The sequence below is a fragment of the Anastrepha obliqua genome, chromosome 3 (assembly GCF_027943255.1).
Source record: "Anastrepha obliqua isolate idAnaObli1 chromosome 3, idAnaObli1_1.0, whole genome shotgun sequence".
Lineage (NCBI taxonomy): Eukaryota > Metazoa > Arthropoda > Insecta > Diptera > Tephritidae > Anastrepha > Anastrepha obliqua.
The window spans coordinates 90371110-90390401 of NC_072894.1; the positions used below are offsets into that span (position 1 = coordinate 90371110).

General features: G+C 37.4%; 3 protein-coding genes and 1 non-coding gene across 5 annotated transcripts; 3 read left to right on the plus strand and 1 right to left on the minus strand.

Moving 5' to 3' along the window:
* Positions 1–19: 19 nt before the first annotated feature.
* Positions 20–1442, minus strand: LOC129240876 (ribosome biogenesis regulatory protein homolog). Its single transcript, XM_054876927.1, has 4 exons — positions 1182–1442; positions 876–1128; positions 317–810; positions 20–256 (listed from the first exon to the last, which is right to left on the minus strand). Exons 1-4 carry the CDS (start codon positions 1328–1330, stop codon positions 100–102), a joined length of 1053 nt encoding a protein of 350 aa, XP_054732902.1. The 5' UTR covers positions 1331–1442; the 3' UTR covers positions 20–99.
* Positions 1443–3980: 2538 nt separating this feature from the next.
* Positions 3981–5654, plus strand: LOC129240875 (protein-cysteine N-palmitoyltransferase Rasp). Its single transcript, XM_054876926.1, has one exon. It carries the CDS (start codon positions 4116–4118, stop codon positions 5616–5618), a length of 1503 nt encoding a protein of 500 aa, XP_054732901.1. The 5' UTR covers positions 3981–4115; the 3' UTR covers positions 5619–5654.
* A 2477-nt stretch (positions 5655–8131) lies between these two features.
* On the plus strand, positions 8132–9407 carry LOC129242596 (60S ribosomal protein L28). 2 transcript variants are annotated; one of them, XM_054879338.1, is made up of 4 exons: positions 8132–8192; positions 8557–8659; positions 8828–9070; positions 9251–9407. In XM_054879338.1, the coding sequence occupies exons 2-4, from the start codon at positions 8564–8566 to the stop codon at positions 9332–9334; spliced, it is 423 nt and encodes a 140-aa protein (XP_054735313.1). In that variant the 5' UTR covers positions 8132–8192; positions 8557–8563; the 3' UTR covers positions 9335–9407. The 2 variants fall into 2 exon arrangements, with proteins under 2 accessions (XP_054735313.1, XP_054735312.1); XM_054879337.1 differs by lacking the exon at positions 8132–8192 and adding an exon at positions 8234–8321.
* Positions 8401–8476, plus strand: LOC129243309 (small nucleolar RNA CD11). The gene has a single exon (XR_008582285.1). It is a non-coding gene; the product is annotated as a small nucleolar RNA CD11 (small nucleolar RNA).
* Positions 9408–19292: the final 9885 nt, after the last annotated feature.

The window sequence follows — 19292 nt, forward strand, 5'->3', positions numbered from 1 at the left end:
ATAAATAAATAAAAACATGTTTTCATTATTGTTGGTTTTTTTCATATTAACTTATATTTACTTAAATATAAAATTAATTAGTTTATGTACAAAAAATATCTATCGCCTTTTTCTACCCACAGCAACCTTTTTTCCAGGTGCACGCTGTCCACGTCCGCCTTTAGGTTTTTTCCCACCTTTACCGTGGCCTTTACTTCTCTTGCCTCCTTTTCCTTTTTTCCCCTTCTTTACGTTATTAGTAGGATCAGCTTCCCTCCTGTAATATTTAAAATATATTATGCAATTATCTCTTTGGATATTTAAATATTGAACTTACTCTAGTTTACTTTCATTCTTTTGTATAGAAATCGCCTTTTCAATGTCATATTTCGGTTTTTTATTAAGTACACTCTTAATCAAATCCAAATTAACCTCCTTTTCTGGCTGTGGACCGATGTGGGATGCTTTACGTTTCGCTCCAGGTATCAATTCTTTTACACCAATACCACGCGCTTCCTTTTCCTTGGGTAATTTATTTTGGAATTTTCCAACGGAGGCTGTAGATGACTTAGCAACAGTTACTGCAGTAAGCAACTGCCCCGAGGAAGCAGCCTCTGGACCGAAATATCCACCACGCGGTACTTCTACCTTTTTTGCTCGTACAATGTTTTTCATGCGTTGTATTTCATTCTTGGCCACTTTTTCATTACGCAAATCAATTTTTTTCTGGAACATATCTTCATTGGGATCCACATTTTTGGGCACTTCGATGACCCATTCCTTTTCTTTCTCAGCATCCGCACGTTTAAATCCATATGTTGGCACCCATTTCTGATGAATATTAATACAAAATTAGACCTAAAGTTATTTTCTTTCATAAAACGCGAAAAACTTACGTCAAGTATTTCATCGTACTTCTTCTTGTCCTTCTTTTTCTTCTTAATACCTTTCTCTTTCGCGAACTTCTCCCATTTTGTTAAAGGCTTAGGCCCGGGCACCTTCCGCAGACGAGGCAAGACAGTAGTTGGTTCCGGTAACTGCGCCACAATGCATTCGTCAACGCGCTCAGTCGGAAGATCCCAAATTGCATTAATAAGCAACTGCGTATTGTCACGCGTTACATCAAGCAAGAACTGCTCTCTGTTATTTCTGTACAAGAAAAAAATTCATAATCACTGATTTTTTAGTTTGATTTGTTTTACCTAAGTTCATTCGCATCCAAATCATTTGGGTCAGTGCACAGTAAAGAACCAATATCTAGTCGGACTTCCAAATGTTTATCTACAGTGATTGGTTTATATTTTTCCAATGCACGTTGTTGTTTTTCTAACACTTCCTTTACGATATCCATTTTAGTACATTATTTCAACAAATTTATATATGATCGAAAATTTTTCCAAATTTCCCGACACAAACTTGATGTTTTGTTCCACCTTTCAGAAAAATAAAATTTCTTGATCGCACGTGTGCAACACAGGGTTGTACTGCCAACATAAACAAAAAATAAGAGTTGTCAACTTCCTTTAAATCAGGGTAGTATTATGACAGATTATACAAGAAGTTGCAATTCATGTTCAAAAATGAATCTAATTGGCACCAGATAACTTTTACTGACGATGGTAAGTTTTTTTCACAATTTACTGGAAATTGGCCCCGTATAAAAAAAAAATTAAAAGAAGTCGTAGAATAGAGATTAAACAAGGATCTCTCTTCCAGAAGTCATAAGTTTTAGCCCTGGAAATTTTTTCTGATAAATTCTGGTAAATGTGTCAAACGATCTGTTATAGTGCTTTTAACAAAACATTTCGAAATATCTGAGCTACTACCTGCATTTGCGTATTTAAACATGTACTATTATACATGTTTCAAATTGTAGCTGACGGCATGGAAGTAATAGCTGGAATCGTGGTACGTCGAGAGAAGTGGTTGAATAAAGATTCTTGTGACGACGAAATAAATCGGAACCAAAATCAAGTTTTGAGCGAAGTATTTAAATTGCTTACAAAACAAAGAAGACATAGCATTGAAATTGTTTTCTAATGCGATGTGAGTGGTACTTGTTTGTTAATTTCCCGCGTTTTATAATACAAAAATATGACAGCTCTGACGCAGGTGTAATTAATAATACATTATTGCGAGAAGAGAATACAGAACTTGTCGAAATCACTACATTACAAATTAGGTAAAGAATATTATAATAGAACAATACCAAGTATCATGGGCGTAGAATTCAACTTGGGAACGATTTATTAATAAATCCACCTCGAATTGGTTTTTGTTTTGGTTGTTGCTGTTGTTGTAGCAGCAAAAACATTACCCATACTTACATACGGGGAATGCTGCTGGAGTGACAGTCCTTGGCCGGATATAAATCCGGGTCGTTTCGGTAACGTAGAACCGACTGTCGTGGAAACGTTTTTGTTTTGGTCGTTAGCGTCGATTGTTAGCTAATATATTACTTTAACTTACCATACACAGCATCTCGACTCTCAATTGTTCATTTTACAACAACTGTCAAATTTTACTGAATGAGGTCGTTGGCATGTCATGTTATCGTAATCTTGAAAATGCCGTCAAGTAAGTCAATAAGTTTTGCTCTCGCTCTGATTGTTTGAAAGCATTTTTTGATTTATACGATGAATTTGAAAGGAGGACGCTGAGATTCTGGGTGAATCCTTTTTTACAAAGAAAATAAATGCAATGGTCTGGCAAACTAAAATGATCAAAGATGCTGCCAATGTAATAATACGTTCACATATAAGTAGATGATCTACTTTTTCGCGCTTAAATCAAAATCCGTAATTAAAAAGCGCGATTTCCCGCGATCTCCCAAAATCTGAGATTATAAAATAATCCTAGATAATAACGATATTTTTTGACATACAAACCTGTGTTTTCTGTGTTATCGATAATTAGTATTACGAATGTAAGGAGAAACAGCAAAATAAAAACTAAATGAAATGGATGCCGCCAGAGAAAACAGGTCTTTAAACATAATTCTAGTAAAATGTTTGTTAAATATTAAATAGCGTGTGTCCATAAACGTGTGCTCTTCTTTTACTTATTATAAAATGTAATATAGAATTTCCCATGCGAATTGCTGCATAATTTTTTGCAACCTCAGTAAACGTCGCATACGGATTTCCTCCAAATGTTTATTATTAGCAGACAACGGCGGCCGCCGTAGCCGAATGGGTTGGTGCGTGATCACCATTCGGAATTCACTGAGAGGTCGTCGGTTCGAATCTCGGTGAAAGCAAAATTAATAAAAAAAAACATTTTTCTAATAGCGGTCGCCCCTCGGCAGGCAATGGCAAACCTCCGAGTGCATTTCTGCCATGAAAAAGCTCCTCATAAAAATATCTGCCGTTCAGAGTCGGCTTGAAACTGTAGGTCCCTCCATTTGTGGAACAACACCAAGTCTAACACCACAAATAGGAGGAGGAGCTCGGCCAAACACCTAACAGAAGTGTACGCGCCAATTATTATTATTATTAATTGCGCAATTAAATTAACTATTCCTTCTCCTTGTATTTTCTTCATATCGTTAGTAATAGTTAAAGAAACCAAAAACACCGAAATATTCTACCAAAATAATTTCTATGAAGAAACACCTCTCAAAGCAGTATTGACAACTGATTGTCAACTTTGCAGGTAATGTGTCATATGTGAACGGATAGATTAATTTGGTTGATTTATTGGTAATTAAGGCATATGTGTACGTACTTTTACCGTCACAAAATATATCAATTGGCTATTAGACATGCAAATTGAAAAGCCATTGTTTCGCAGGTGTCGGCAATACATGACTTAAAATATTTCAGTTGCCATCTTCATTCAATACGCTATCTCTAATGGTAATTTCATTGAAATTAATTATTTAAAGTAATCAAAAATTTAGTGTCGAAGTGCCTTGTTAAACATGACTTGCAGTTCGTCTCAAATTCGACTTCGAGAGAAAACATCGAAAACTATCAAAATGTTTGAACCGTTTGAACAATCGATTAAATCATCCCGGATCCGGCCATCACTAAGGCTATCCAAATCACGTCAACAAAATGTTTTCTTTCCTGAGAGGCCTCCTCGAAAAACCTAATCAGTATTATCAAAGTGATTCATAAAAAAAAGTGGGAGTTATGTATGCCCAACCAAAGGAAATGGACCAACTACCGAGGTTTCACTTTTACCGGCGTGAATTGTGTTTATATTTTGGTGTATACTTTGCCTACCTCATTTATGGCTTATGGACATTGTTCGAATTACGTGAAGTATTACAAGAGCATTCAGGATATACACGCGACCCTTATAATTACGAATTGGACATTTTTAATGATTACTTGCGTTTTAACTGGCATTGGTACATATTGCATGCTGTAATTACCACCACCTCACGAGCATTTTTAAGTGAAAACAAGATGGGTATCGTCTTCGCCTGTGTATCAATTCCTTCACTGTTGAGTATACTTCCATTGAATATGATGGTATTTGTTATGGCAATGCTAATAACTTTCTATTCGGTGTCATATAGTGGCAATAGGAAGATGGTATGGTTCGCAACGGCATTATGGGTTGCAATTTTAAATATTCTAGCATTTTATATAGCTAAATTTCGCGATGAAGAGAGCATTTTTTATACACTCAGCGTTATACTGTTTTGGACATTATTGCGCTGTTGCAGTTTTGCACATTTTTGCATCGATTCACAATTCAAAACGGAAGAACTTTTAGATGTAACCACATTTACACGTTTTCTGGGATATACCTTATATTTTCCAACACTTGCAAACGGTCCATTCGTAGATTATAAACGTTTCATTGGAATGTCAAGCGAAATGAAGCCTCAAGGATTGTCTGGCCAACTCAAGGCTTTTGTGTGGGAATTAGTGCGGATTTTCTTCTGGTGGCTAATTTTGGATCTCGGAATGCGTTATTTATTTGTGCATTACATTGCTATGGTACCCGAAACAGCAAAACTCGTGAAGTCACCCTTTGGACGACACGCAATCGGTTATTTCTTGGGTCAATTCTTTTTCATGACGTATCTTGTAAAGTATGGAATAGGAATTGCTTTCGCGCGATACGATGGAATGCAACCGCCTAGCAAGCCACAGTGCATCGGGCATGTACATTATTATTCGAACATGTGGAAGCGTTTTGATCAAGGTCTATATGAATTTCTCTTCGATTATATTTATCATCCACTAGTAATGGCAGATTACTCTAAATTCGTGTCAACTGTGCTTACTTTTGCCTTTGTATTTATGTGGCATGGCTGTCAGACTGATATACTAATTTGGACAGTAATGAATTTTTGGTGTTTAATTGCGGAAAAAATATTGAAGTATGCAATGCGTTCTCAGTTCTATAAAAGAACGATTGAAGAGAAATTGGGCCATCAAATATCACAACGTTTTCATGCACTAGTATTTAGCCAACTTTTCATCGTAGCAGCTTTTTCCAACGTTTTCTTTATTGGCAGTCCCAAAATGGGTGTTTATTTAATGATGAACGCTTACGGTACTGGCTTTGGCAATTATCTGGCATTGTCATTTTGTTGTTACTGTTTCTTTCAATGCTCTGAATTGATATCAATGGAACTTTGGAAAATAAATGAAAAAAGGAAAACCAAAATAAGTTAACTATATTATATAGACCAACGTAAGACTTTACAACTAGATTAACTTATAAAACTTTACGGAAACTTATAAAACATTAAGATTAAAAAATAAACATCAAAAATTGTATTTTTTTACTGTCACAACGAAAAGGTTAAATAAATATTGAAATTAAACCTCAACCGCTAAATTTTAAATTAAGATCGAAAAATTAGTATGTAGTATCTAAAAGCTTAAACAAAGTGTGATAGTGGACGGACTCCATTGGGCATAACTAAATCGCACCTATCCAATCTTAAGGGGAAGTTCAACAATAAGAATGGCATAACCAAAACGAAGATGTTGTAGAAATTAGGTCTATTCATGAAGCAAATAATTTGTAACAATTGTTACAAACCATCAGGTTTCTGTGTTTATGTACCCGAAAAATTACAAAGTAGGAGAAAGTGAGAGAGCAAAATGACATTTCATTTTGAAGGGAAGTTGCAAATTTTTACTGGATAAATTTTTACTTGTAAGAATTTTCAGGTGTTAAAAACAGCTGATCGCAAATTAAAAATATGTAAATGCGAGTCAAAATTCAAAATTTAAATAATAATGGTGATTAAAATGGAGGTCTTCACTGGAATCGGTGTTTTTATGTGGCGGGTTCCAACCAGATATTCCAGATTGTTTTACTTTCTCACTTTAGCTCGCTCTCAAAAAGATGTTTGGAAGCTACTCAGAGGATACTTGGGCGGAGCCCGGAAATTGTGAGCTGCTTGAACCATATGCAGAAGAATGGTCCTGGTCACACCAAAGTGAATTGCGACCAGCGACTTTCCCCACTTGCGTGGACTTCTACACACGGAACCCTTCTACATCCGTTTTGGATCCAGCATTTCAGCGGACAACTACACCTTTGAAATTGTCAAAGAATTTATATATCTTCAATCAATGAATCACGCTTGCTAGTAAGTCTTACTATGGTCTCAGTAAGAAAATGCGTAGCAGAGACCTCTCCCGCCCGACAAAACTAACACTCTACAAGGCACTCATCTGCAATGGCGATGAAGCAAGGGTTCTATCGCAGACTGATATAGCAGCTATTGGGGTATTCGAGAGAAAAATTCCTCGGTCCACTTCGTGTTCGCGATTACTACTACCTCCGAATGAACCACGAGCTGTATGAGCTCTACGACGAGGTGGATATAGTGAAGCGCATTAATATTCGGCGCTTGCACTGGCTGGGCCACGTCGAGCGTATGGATGCAGAAGCTCCAGAAAAGAAAGTGTTCAGATTGTAAATTAGAGGATAGCGACGAAGGCGAAGATCATGCCTCCGATAGAAAGATCAAGTTGAGGGAACCCTAACATCGCTTGGTGTAATAAATTAGAGAAAGCTCGCTCAAAGCAGAGACGCCTAGCGAGACTTGTTACAGTCGGACCTAATCCCGTGACGGATTGTGATTCTTGATAAGGACATTTAGTAAGTAAGTAATATTAAAATGGAGAATCCAAGTAAATAAATTTTAAATAAAATGTATATGATTTATTTGAAATCATATAGTCACCATTGCTGCAATTTCCGAAATACAAATCGAAAGCATTGAAGGTATCTTTCGTGTTTTATGCTATACTTCTTGATTATTAACTAGTTTGGCAATATATGTATGTATACATGTATTGCTCTTTTTAGTTTAAGGTAGCTTAAGTGAAATTTTTTTGAGTTTTTCTGATTTTACCCTTTAACAAATCAATCAGCTGCCCTTAAAGCTTGACATGTACTTTTTTTGATATTTTTCTCTTTGAGAGCGAATTCTCAGGAATTAAGTTATCGGCAAGTTACTAGATAATTTTTACATGAACAGACCTATTAATTGCCATCGGAGTTAAAACTGCAAAGCGTTAAGAAAACTTAAAATAAATTGCCGCAAAAAAATTAGGCTCCCAGAATACACCGTCGAACAAATGAAGTGAACTTTGGTAGATGGAGCCGTCTTTGTCAAACGCAGCAGAAATAAACTTCGGATTCAGGGATAGGCTTAATGCCAGCCCGAAGAAGAAGTAGTAGGATCAGTGCGGCATGGAGCTGTTTCAGCGGCGATAAAAGAGGCGTTAGGTTCAGCGGACTATACTGTGCTAGTTTACGGAGGCGTTAGCCCTTGGTCGGCAAAAATGCCGAGCCGTTGAGGTACGTTGAAGCGGCTGCCTTGGGAATGTGTTTTGTTTTTTGTTCTTGTATTCATGTGTTATTTGTTTCAGATCAATCATGTTCTACACCCATTATATTCTCTGGAAAACTGCGCAAATATATATTTTTTAATATTTTATTTTTGAAAATTTTAATATAATAATGCATAATGAAGAACTAGTAATAGTGGATTTTTAAAATATTGAGTTCGCCCATTGTAGAAGTTTGAAAATGATTTTGAACGAATTCATAATACAAAATAAATAAAATACTATATATAAAACTTGTGCCGCTCTGTTATGTCTAATTCAGCGCTTTCTTGACCCTTCCCATTTTGCTTTTTTGACATTCATGTAACAGCAGCTAACTTCATTTTAGATATGGCACTTCCTATTTCTTTTCGTCATCGTTTCCAAGAGAAAAAGGTGAGATTTTATAAATTGTCGGCGAGTACATCAGTTGGCACGTGGAAGATGTTGCAAAATAACAAGAATGTATTAAAATGGATATTCCAGAGTGAGGTGCAATATAGGCAGACTACTGAAAAAGCATTGGTAATTGAGTTTTACAATATATTTTCACACGTGATTGGCACATTGTACAATGTACTCCCGTGTCAACTGAAGTCTACTTAGTAATTTCAATGATGATTGAATTAACAGAAGAGTTCTTGAAGACTATAATTCATCACCCAAGACTGATAAAATTTTTAATATTGGTTTAACTCTAGTAGCATTTATAATATTTGTATTTAACTGTTTTTTGTGTTTTTATTTGTATGTATTGTAGACTTGAGATGGAGACCACATCACCCCACCTGAACTGGTTAATCATCCGCAACAACAACTCTTTTCTCCTGAAAAAGCGGGATGTGAAAAAACCTTTCAGCACGGTAAGTAGTTTATGCCCAGAATATTTTTACAAAATATTAATAATCGTGATGTTATTAAATTCACAATGATATTTGAATACGATATGATAGTGACATACATACTGATTTGTGCCTACATGTCCGAAAAACTTTGATTACGATGTTTTACTGAAGTTTTCTTTTCTCTAGGAAGCCAACAATTTAACCAATGTAAGCTCCTACCGCTACAGTGGTTTGGTTCACAAGAAGACAGTTGGTGTTGTACCTGCTGCTGACAAGAAAGGATTTTCTGTTGTATTGAAAAAGAGCAAAAATGCTCACCGCCCTGCAAAGAACACATCTAGTGTAACATTTAAGGCTGGTCCAAGAAGATCGCTGAAAAAGCTAAAGAATCTTCTGACTGGTATTAAATACCGCAAAGATCTGACACAGGTATGTTGAAGATAATAAATCTAACTCAATTAAGCTCTATTGTGATGAGACATTGTTTTTTGCTACACACCAAGATCGCAGAATAATTGTGTTGAAAAACCATACTGATTGTAATTTCCCCCCTTATAAAATGAAATCAATCTGAACGCCCATTTACCAGTTTTTTTGTATTTATTTCAGGCTGCTCTGCGTCGCGCCTCTGCTGTACTAGCATCACAAAAGGCAGCGCCCATCAAAAATGTAAAGAAAGCTGAAAAAATTTAAAGATTAGAACATGCTAATTGAATTTTTGGTTAGAAATGATGAATTAATAAATCTTGGAAAATACAATCTTTAATACATTTGTAAATTATCGGTTAGTTTGTTATATGATTTGAAAAGGTGTTGTACTGCACGACGTTAGGTATAAAAATATTGGTTGAGTACTGATTGGAAAATGGAAATCATAATTACATTAAATATTTTAGTGTGGAGAATTTGATTTCTTTAACCGTGCAAAAATATTTGCTAAATGTAGGGTAATTTTTTAATTTTGGTTATTCCTTACGCGTATATTTCGTTTTTCAATACTTCCTGCTTTATTTTGAATTTGAAATGAATTTTTGCTATAGTTCACCATAATTCCAGTAAATCTATCCACCCATCTATATTATAAAAGACTTCAATACAAAATAATGGTGTTTTGGCTCATTCGTATACAAAATACGCTGTGATATAATTATGGAAAGATAGGTTTAGTTTTTGTTTGGAGGGTGGGAAGAGGGGATTATTGTCGTACATAACTATGCAATCACGTCTAACTGGAAAAAAGGAAACGTCTATTATGGTAAACAATTCCAAAGTTATGAAAGTAGGCAAAATCATCTGATAAGTTCTTTTTGGTGAAATATTTGTTCTTTGCAGCGATTCGCGAGTACTGGGATTGCTTTCAAAAAGTCGTAATAAAAAATATAACATAATTTTTTAAGAGCTGTACAATTCAAATTTTCTAAATTAGTAGTCTCTGTTGTTGTAGTGACATATGTAAATTTCCGCCATAAAAGTTTGGGGAATACTACTGGAGTGACAGTCCTTGACCGGATATAAACCCGGGTCGGTTCGATAGCGTGAACCGTTTGCCGTAATAGCATAACATTAAAATTTCTTTCAAAAATGTCATTCAACATAAAACGTATCTCTGAAATAAAAACATTTCTAATTTACTTCATCATATAACTTAAAATTTCTACATTCCAGTTGTCGGCATAGATCATAGATAATGCATAGATAAGATGCGATACTTTCATTTTGAGAGGGGGTACGCTCATGACAGAGAACGTTAAATATATATTATATATATATTATATATATATATATATAAATATATATTTAACGTTCTCTGGCCATGAGTTCTCTGGCGTGGAACTCGTTTGATAATTTGGCAGCACTGCCGATCCCTGGGTGCCAAAAATAACTGATGAAATAAATTCAATGTTTTCAAATAAATTAAATTAAAACGAATTAATTAATATATATTAAATTCTTGTTTTTATAATTTTCACAAAGTGAAGTTTACATAACTAATCCTATTGAAGACTGGGTGTTGGTGTTTTGTAAATATGTATATATGTATGTAAATATTTTATGCTATGGTTTAATAGCGTAGATAATTGCATTGAATTTGGATTGTGATTTCTTTAGTTTGAGATATTTAACACACATACTTCTGTTAACTATTTTTAAATTATAAAGAAATTATCTTGGTTAATCGTTATTGTTATTTTTGTTTTTTTAACTTTTTTTGTTTTTCGTATAATATTACAAATTTGGTTTCGTTATCCAGTTTTTATGTTACATTCAAAAATTGCAATATTTACTATATTTCTCAATGTTTGATAATTTTATTTAAATCTTAATTTTCAAGTTTTTTGCTTATTTACATATGTATTTTGTATGCTGTATGTGTATACGGGTAATAAAGGCTTACTGGGAACCAACATCAGCTTCACTAATACACCGTTTGGCTGGTGATGTGGAAACTAAAAATGTCTAATATTTGTTTAAAAAAGAGGTTGTCTGTAAAGTCGGTTTACTGACGATAGTTTAACGTGATAACGTCATAAGAAAATACTGATTGAATGGTTGCATTTTTCAAAAGAAAATTTTAATTTTATTTGTTTGATAGATATTTTGTATGGATATAGAGAATGAGGTAACATTAACATAACATAATATGCTTTAACATAACATAACATAACATAACATAACATAACATAACATAACATAACATAACATAACATAACATAACATAACATAACATAATATAATATAACATAACATAACATAACATAATATAACATAACATAACATAACACAACATAACATAACTTAACATAACATAACATAACATGCTGTTCAAGCAAGGTAACGACTACATAGAATTATAAGACGTTATCACGTCAAAAAATAATAATAACATTAAAACAACAGGTATTATTAACAAACTTGGTTTTATTTTAAATTCTTCAAGTAAATCAAATTAATAATAATCAATAAGAAGGCATATGCAAATACAAATACGTGAATTTATATATGTACACATGCGCATATACATACATATAATATATACACTCACTTAAGTAGGAGAGAGCAAGATGTCGAACGTTGCCGTTCGTTTGCTTTGTTCCAAGGCGAATTTATTACAGGTGACAGCAAACACATATAAGTAAAACCCTACACGTATTTGTTGTTGCGTTTGGTCCAAGCATCACGTCAAAATCAGTAATCAAATGTAAACATACGAATGTAAACATACCAATACATACAAACAAAGCATATCATTTTGACGTAAGCCGTACCTACGGCGAAAAATTCAGCTGGGTGAATGCTGTCACCTTAATAAATCCACCTTGCTTTGTTCGTTCCGCGCTTTCGTTTGCAGTTCATTCAAGGTAACCGCAATGAGCAAGGTAACGACAAATGAGCAAGGTAACACTAATGAGCAAGGTAACGACACATTTTTTCGTGCGTGCAGCCTGTTAAATCGAATTATAAGACGTTATCACGTCAAAATTACACAATAATGTGTGGCGTCATCGACACAAGTTATAATGCACATTGTGACAGCGCACCTATCTTGTTATCTATGGTCTGAACAACGACTGATTGGACGAGCGTCCAAGGATGATAGATCACAAGGTTTGGCCATCCAAAGATAAAATTGTGCGAGTATCTTCGGCCGCCACGTCATAGTGGATTCAGCAGTAAAATTGTGCTCATACATTTCACACGTATTCTTAGAACTCTGTTAGCCAAGACTTAGATTTTACTTGGTTTTCATAGAAATTTAGAGGTTGTTACGCAGCACGTCATCATGATTGCACCAGCGATATTTTCTGTAGTTCATGTTTGCAATGTTTTGTTTGGTTTGACTTTATTTTCATATTTGCATGAGGAAAGCTGTGGCTACACTAAGATAGGAAGTATAGTTGAATAAATTTTGTGTTTGCCGCGTACTAAGTACAGTGAAACGGGTATTCTCTAGCGTGTGCAGAGTTCCACGGCCTTTTGAAAACAATTTCATTACTTCGGAAGATTATACCGACGAAGATGGAAATTTAACAACACACGGGTTTTTGGGCGTTTGTACAGTTTCTTGTCGATAAAACTCTTGCCTTATATACAAAATAAATAAAATCGTTCACGCAACGATTAGGGTCGATGAAGTGAAATTATTGAATATGACACAAAAATGAGATTCCTAATACGCTTATCTCCAAGATCGGTTCGGTGATTGTTAAAACGATTACAACTGTCGAGAGGTTGGGCAAATTTACACTTCTTTTGACATCCATTGCCGCTCTATTAGTGCTTTTCTCCGGCAGAACATAGCTGGAAGTCACACCTGTTAAGACAATAATTGTCTTTGATTTATGTAGCATTTCGGTATACTCTGACTTGACACACGCAATAGACAATTGGAGGAATTAAAAGCTGCTGATTTCATGTAACACTAGCGTCGAATCAAGATGAGCGGTGGAAGCCGTGGGAAAGAGATGGCGGGAACCCTGTTGTTGCAAGGAACCCTCTAAAGATCTTGGACGTTTTTCGGGTTGTACCTCAGTATAACTCTTCTTCAAGATGTGATAGCCAATTTGCAATAAAGGGGTTCACCGATCTACACAAGATGAGAAGAATAGTCTCTCTTAAAGCCGACTGTTGTGAAAATAGTAATATATCTGTGGTGAAAATATTGATAACCTTGTCGTTTGATTCATCCAAAATTCTTCAACCCGTATTTATCATATATGTTTGTATATACAAGTAGAACGCATATATCTTATATATGACATGTATGTATGTATAGGGTGGGCCATGTAAAATTTGCCTTTTGAATCGGCTATCAAAAAAAACTAATCAATATTTTTTCAAACCTTTTTTTTTATTCTGAAGATTGAACATTGCCATTTATGAATGAAAAAAAATATCGTTCAAATGACTACCACGACTGGTTTTACATTTTCGATGTCGTGTTTTAAAGCATCAATGGTCTCTGGATGGTTCGCATAGCATTTGTCCTTAACGGCTCCCCACAAAAAATAGTCCAACGGGCTTAAATCACAGCTCCGAGGCGGCCAATTGATATCGGAATTTCGGCTGATTATTCGGTTTTCAAAAACGGTAGCCAAAAGTTCGAGTGTAACTTTGGCAGTGTTATAATAACAAGTTGCACCGTCCTGTTGAAACCAAATGTCGTCCATGTCATCCTCTTCAATTTTTGGAAACAAAAACTCGTTGAGCATGTCACGGTAACGCTCGCCATTTACTGTAACCGCGGCTCCTCGCTCATTTTCGAAAAAAAATTGCCCGATGATGCCGCCAGACCAAAAACCGCACCAAACAGTGAAGTCCAACGTTGTGGATGCATTTGCTTCTCTACAGTAACGTGTGGATTTTCTGAGCGCCAAATCCGACAATTTTGCTTATTGACGTAGCCACCGATGTGAAAATCAATATTTCTCAATTTTGTTCAAGCGTATAGCGTCTCATTTCGTAAATGTCAAACCTTTAAGTTAATTATGAACACATTTGACATGTCATTTGTGTTAGCATTCTCAAAAAAATAGGTGGTTCAAAAAGCAAACGCTATATGGCCCACCCTGTATAAATGATTTTACTGAACTTTGTAAATTTAATAATATATTCAAAAGTGACTCAATAACTTTCATTTATAGGATTCGGAAAAACATAACATCTCTCCTTTCCGACAGCAACTTAGTGTTGGAAGGGAGAGACTGGAAAATTTCTTTTCATGTTTCATTCGTGGTCACACGGGAAAAATTGTTTTCGGCAACATTTTGACGTTTGCTACTTAAGCATCTTCTGGTTTGGATATATTCTTCAACCCGCTAACATGTAAAGCGGAGATCGTTCGTCAACAGTTTCTTAAATATTTCAATGAAGAATGCAAACTGGTTAAATAATAAATACAGGGTGGGCCATATAGCGTTTGCTTTTTGAACCACCTATTTTTTTTGAGAATGGTAACACAAATGACATGCCAAATGTATTCATAATTTACCTAAAGGTTTGACATTTACGAAATGGGACGCTATACGCTTGAACAAAATTGGGAAATATTGAAAACCTATTTCCAAAGTGGTGAATTTGAATTTGAATTTGAAAAGGTCGAGCCAAGGAGCACCAGGAGATTTGGTGGCTCCTAAAACACTCAGGCTAAAAAGCCCATTGTATTTAAAGCTCTGGAAAGGGGGTAGATAGTCAAGGAGGGAGGGAGAAAAGTATCAGAGAAAGATATAGGAAAGAATAGAAACAGAGATAGAGATAGTTAGTCCTGTGAGAATTTTCCAGATTCTTTGGCGAATCTGTAAATATCCTCCAGTTTTAGAGAACGAATATTACCCATTCCCATGACATCGGAACCCAATACCCGTAGTCGCGCTCTAGCAAAGGCAGGACACTCACAGAGAAAGTGCTCAGTGCTATCCGCCTCCTCCAAGCATGACAGGCATACCGGGTCCTCGATGATTCCAATGGTGGTCATATGCTGACCCCATGGGTTGTGTCCTGTAATGATGCCGACCATCAACCGAATGTCTTTCCTTCTAAGTTTTAGTAGAAAGTTTGACAGTTTTCTGTTCGGACTTGTCACAAAACACTTTGCAGTTCTGCAGCGTTCTAGACCGGACCATCGCTCTTTATGTAGATTGCCTACATAATCGTTGATCCAGTTCTTGATTCCTGCGGGACTGATTCCGATTATTGGCTCTGGCCCCTGTGGGGGCACCGCTGATCCACGGTTGGCCAATTCGTCGGCAATTTCGTTTCCTTGAACACCGGAGTGTCCCGGAACCCATATAAGTACAAGCCTGTTTTGTCTTGCGACAGAATTAAGCTTCTTCTTACATTCTTGAACAATCTTTGAGGTTTGCTTCGCGTTCTCCAGGGCCTTCAATGCAGCCTGACTGTCACTGAAGGCTCCAATCTGTTTCCCGCTCCATCTCCTCTCGATTATCCATTCGGCTATTTTTAGGATGGCAAAAACTTCTGTTTGGAAAACAGTTGCCATTCCCCCCATAGCGTAGTGATACTTATTACTATCGTTTAAGTACCATCCGGCTCCAGACCCTATTTCAGTCTTGGACCCATCGGTAAAGAAAATATCCGTCAAACCTCCCTGCATGCCTCCTGGATTGCTTCATTGCTCACGCAATGGAAATCTGATATCAAATTTCCTTCCGAATGAAACTATGGGTATCAGGTCATCTTTAGGTGCCAAAAACAGTGGACACTGCTCCGACAGCAACTTAAAGATTTCTCTGTGTCCCGAAGTTCCATCTTCGTGCCAGAGACCATATTTATGGAGTCTGCACATTGCTTTTATTGCTTCCTGTTGTATCTTAAGATCCAGGGGGAGCAAATCGAGCATAGCATTTAGGGCATCTCCAGAGGTTGTACTCATGGCACCCGTGATGCATAAACATACACTTCTTTGCAGCCTGTATAGTTCCCGGATTGTGGACTTAACCATGCTCCGTCGCCACCAGACCACAGAAGCGTAAGTGATGATTGGTCTGATAAGTGCCGTGTATATCCATAGGACCACAGCAGGTTTCAGACCCCAAGTTTTGCCAAAGGCTCTACGGCATTGCTGAAAAATCTTCAATGCACGATTCACCTTCAGTGAAACGTGTGTCTCCCAAGTCAGCTTCTTATCTAAAATTACTCCTAGATATTTAACTTCGTTGGAAAGACCAAGTGTCACACCTTTCAGTGTTGGAAGACTGAGTCCATCCAATTTCCGTTTTCTCGTAAACAAGAGTATGGTTGTTTTGTTCGGATTAACGGAAAGACCTTGTCTCATGCACCAATCATCGATTTTGTCAAGAATCCTCTGCACTTTCGTGCAAAGCCTCCTTAAGGATTTATCCGATGTTAGCGCATAGACGTCGTCCGCATATGCTTGGACATGAAAGCCGAGTTCCTGCATCTCCACTAATAGGGAGTCTACGACGAAGCACCACAGCAGCGGAGAAAGAACACCCCCTTGGGGACATCCTTGCTTGGCCCTGACTGTGATTTGCTCGTCATCGCTCCCACCAGCGGTTAACAGCCTCTCAGAGAGCATGGAGTATATCCATTTTATAATGGCTTGATTAACTCCGTGTCGTTCGGCAGAAGAACATATCGAGCCGAAAGTGGCATTATCAAAAGCCCCCTCAATGTCCACGAACACGCCCATTGTGTATTCGTCAGCTTCCAGCCCAGCTTCAATCTTGCTAACAAGATCGTGTAAGGCTGATTCACATGATTTTCCACTCTGGTAAGCGTGTTGATTTCTACTAAGTGGACTTCTCGGCAATACCCCCACTCGAATATGTTTCTCCACCACTCGTTCCAGACTTTTCAACATGAACGATGTCAAACTGATTGGTCTAAAACTTTTTGCTAGGGAATAGTCATCTTTTCCTGGTTTCGGAATAAATACTACTCTTACGCGTCGCCATTGGGATGGTATATAACCAAAAGCAAGACAGGCTGTAAAGATCCTTTTCAGGGCCTCAATCAGCCTGTCTCCTCCTTTTTTAAGCATTGCTGGATATATTCCGTCAGGTCCAGGGGACTTAAAGTTTTCAAAGGAAGATAAGGAAAACCTTATCGATTCCCTTGCCACTATCCGACTAGCAATATACCAGCTGTACCTAGAGGTTCCACCATTGCCACCGTTGTTGTTCATGCCACTCTCACCTTCAGAGAGAGTTCTACTACCCGGAAAGTGGGTTTCGAGTAAAGCATTAAACGTTTCCGATTTGGAAATGGTGTATGAACCATCAGGTTTTCGAATGGAATCCAGCCTTACTGAGCGGTCTAAATGAAGGACCTTACAAAGTCTCGCTGTTTCCCTCATTTCTTCGACGTTACTGCAGAAATTTCTATAGGATTCAAGTTTGGCTTGCCGTACTTTCTTCTTATATTCTCTCTGTGTAAGTCGATGATTGGCCCAGTCCTCTTCTGTTTTGGTCTTCAAGGCCTTATTAAGAAGTTTCCTGGACCGTACACGAAGCTTCGACAGTTCAGGGTTCCACCAAGGAACCGCTTTCCCCTGTCTGCTTTGCCTGAGTGGACACAGTTCCTCGAAGCAATTGATTAAAGTACCTTCTAATTTCTTAGTCGCATCTTCAATCATTTCTGCTGATTTGAGTTTTTTTCAGGTTTGGTAATCGCTCTGTTACAAGCTCACCATACCTGTCCCAGTCCACATTTCGAGGATTCCTACCGGAAGGTATTGATATTGTGTCAATTCCCAGTCGGAATTCGATAAGACGATGATCAGAAAGAGAGTCCTCTTCCAAAACTCGCCATCGGTTGATTTGATTTCCAACTGACCTATTGGTAAGTGTTAAATCAATCACCTCTTGTCTCCTTCTGGTCACAAAAGTTGGTTTGTTACCAGTGTTTTGAATGACCAAATCGGATGACAGGATAAAATCCAGTAACTTGAGACCTCTGGGGTTGCATTTGCTGCTTCCCCACACAATGTTCTGTGAATTTGCGTCACAGCCCACTATAAGCCCCAGATTATTGGATTCTGCGTACTTGACCACTTCTCTTAGCTCCCTCGAAGGAGGTGGCTGTACAGAGTCATAGGGTAGGTAGGCCGAAACTATGATAGCTTCGACACTGTTCCCACTTTTCCAGTACTTTATTTTTGCAGCAACGATATCTCCAGAGCATAGCTCTTTTAACATCGTGTGTTCGATCAACCTCGGCATGATAATACATGCTCGCGGTCTCACATTCCCTTCACAATGAAGTATTTGTCCCCACGACATAGCACTTAGACCACAGATACGCTTGTGACATACCCATGGTTCTTGTATAAGTATTATGTGTGGGTTTGTTTGCAGTTTTGCATGCCTACGGCACAAGAGAGCCGTAGACGCTTTGCTATGCTGCAGATTAATCTGTGTAAATATTACTTCAGTCATGAGACTGAGTATATTTACGCTTTGTCCTCCACCTTATCCTGGACGCGGAACTGGATCCGCCCCAGATGTAGGTGAGGACGGCAACCGTACTTCGACTTAAGCACCTTGAGGGACCCAAGATCGATACCCAGTACCAGGTGGGAACCCGTCTCCGAAGTGGTAGCGGATTTCTGCCTGGTGCAGGAGTATACTCTCCAGAGAGTCGTGTCAAGATCCTTGTTCTGAACACGGATGCGTTTGAGGAGTTCTGCTGAATTACAGGAAGGACCCGGAATCCAGACACTCGCTCGTACCAGCCAAGTGGTGAGTATTCTTCTTCTTCCGCGGTTGCAGTAAATAGCGAGCGTTACGGGTACATGCTCAATGAGTTTTCGTTCCCAAAAATTGAAGAGGATGACATGGACGACATTTGGTTTCAACAGGATGGTGCAACTTGTCACACTGCCAAAGTTACACTCGAACTTTTGGCTACCGTTTTTGAATTCCGATATCAATTGTCCGCCTCGGAGCTGTGATTTAAGCCCGTTGGACTATTTTTTGTGGGAAGCCGTTAAGGACAAATGCTATGCGAACCATCTAGAGACGATTGATGCTTTAAAACACGAAATCGAAGTTGCCATTCATGAAATTGGAGCCCAAACAATCGAAAATGTGCTTAAAAATTGGGTTGATCGAATGGCCTACTGTAAAGCCAGTCGTGGCAGTCGTTTGAACGATATTATTTTTTATTCATA

What these genes read in the sequence shown, in the direction of transcription:
- LOC129240875 (XM_054876926.1), top strand. Translation starts at nt 4,116, where the DNA reads ATGTATGCCCAACCAAAGGAAATGGACCAACTACCGAGGTTTCACTTT.
- LOC129242596 (XM_054879338.1), top strand. Translation starts at nt 8,564, where the DNA reads ATGGAGACCACATCACCCCACCTGAACTGGTTAATCATCCGCAACAAC. An exon ending in TGAAAAAACCTTTCAGCACG is followed by an intron (nt 8,660 to 8,827) that starts GTAAGTAGTTTA and finishes TCTTTTCTCTAG; the next exon opens with GAAGCCAACAATTTAACCAA. An exon ending in ACCGCAAAGATCTGACACAG is followed by an intron (nt 9,071 to 9,250) that starts GTATGTTGAAGA and finishes TATTTATTTCAG; the next exon opens with GCTGCTCTGCGTCGCGCCTC.
- LOC129240876 (XM_054876927.1), bottom strand. Translation starts at nt 1,330, where the DNA reads ATGGATATCGTAAAGGAAGTGTTAGAAAAACAACAACGTGCATTGGAA. An exon ending in TTGGATGCGAATGAACTTAG is followed by an intron (nt 1,129 to 1,181) that starts GTAAAACAAATC and finishes TTTCTTGTACAG; the next exon opens with AAATAACAGAGAGCAGTTCT. An exon ending in AGTACGATGAAATACTTGAC is followed by an intron (nt 811 to 875) that starts GTAAGTTTTTCG and finishes AATATTCATCAG; the next exon opens with AAATGGGTGCCAACATATGG.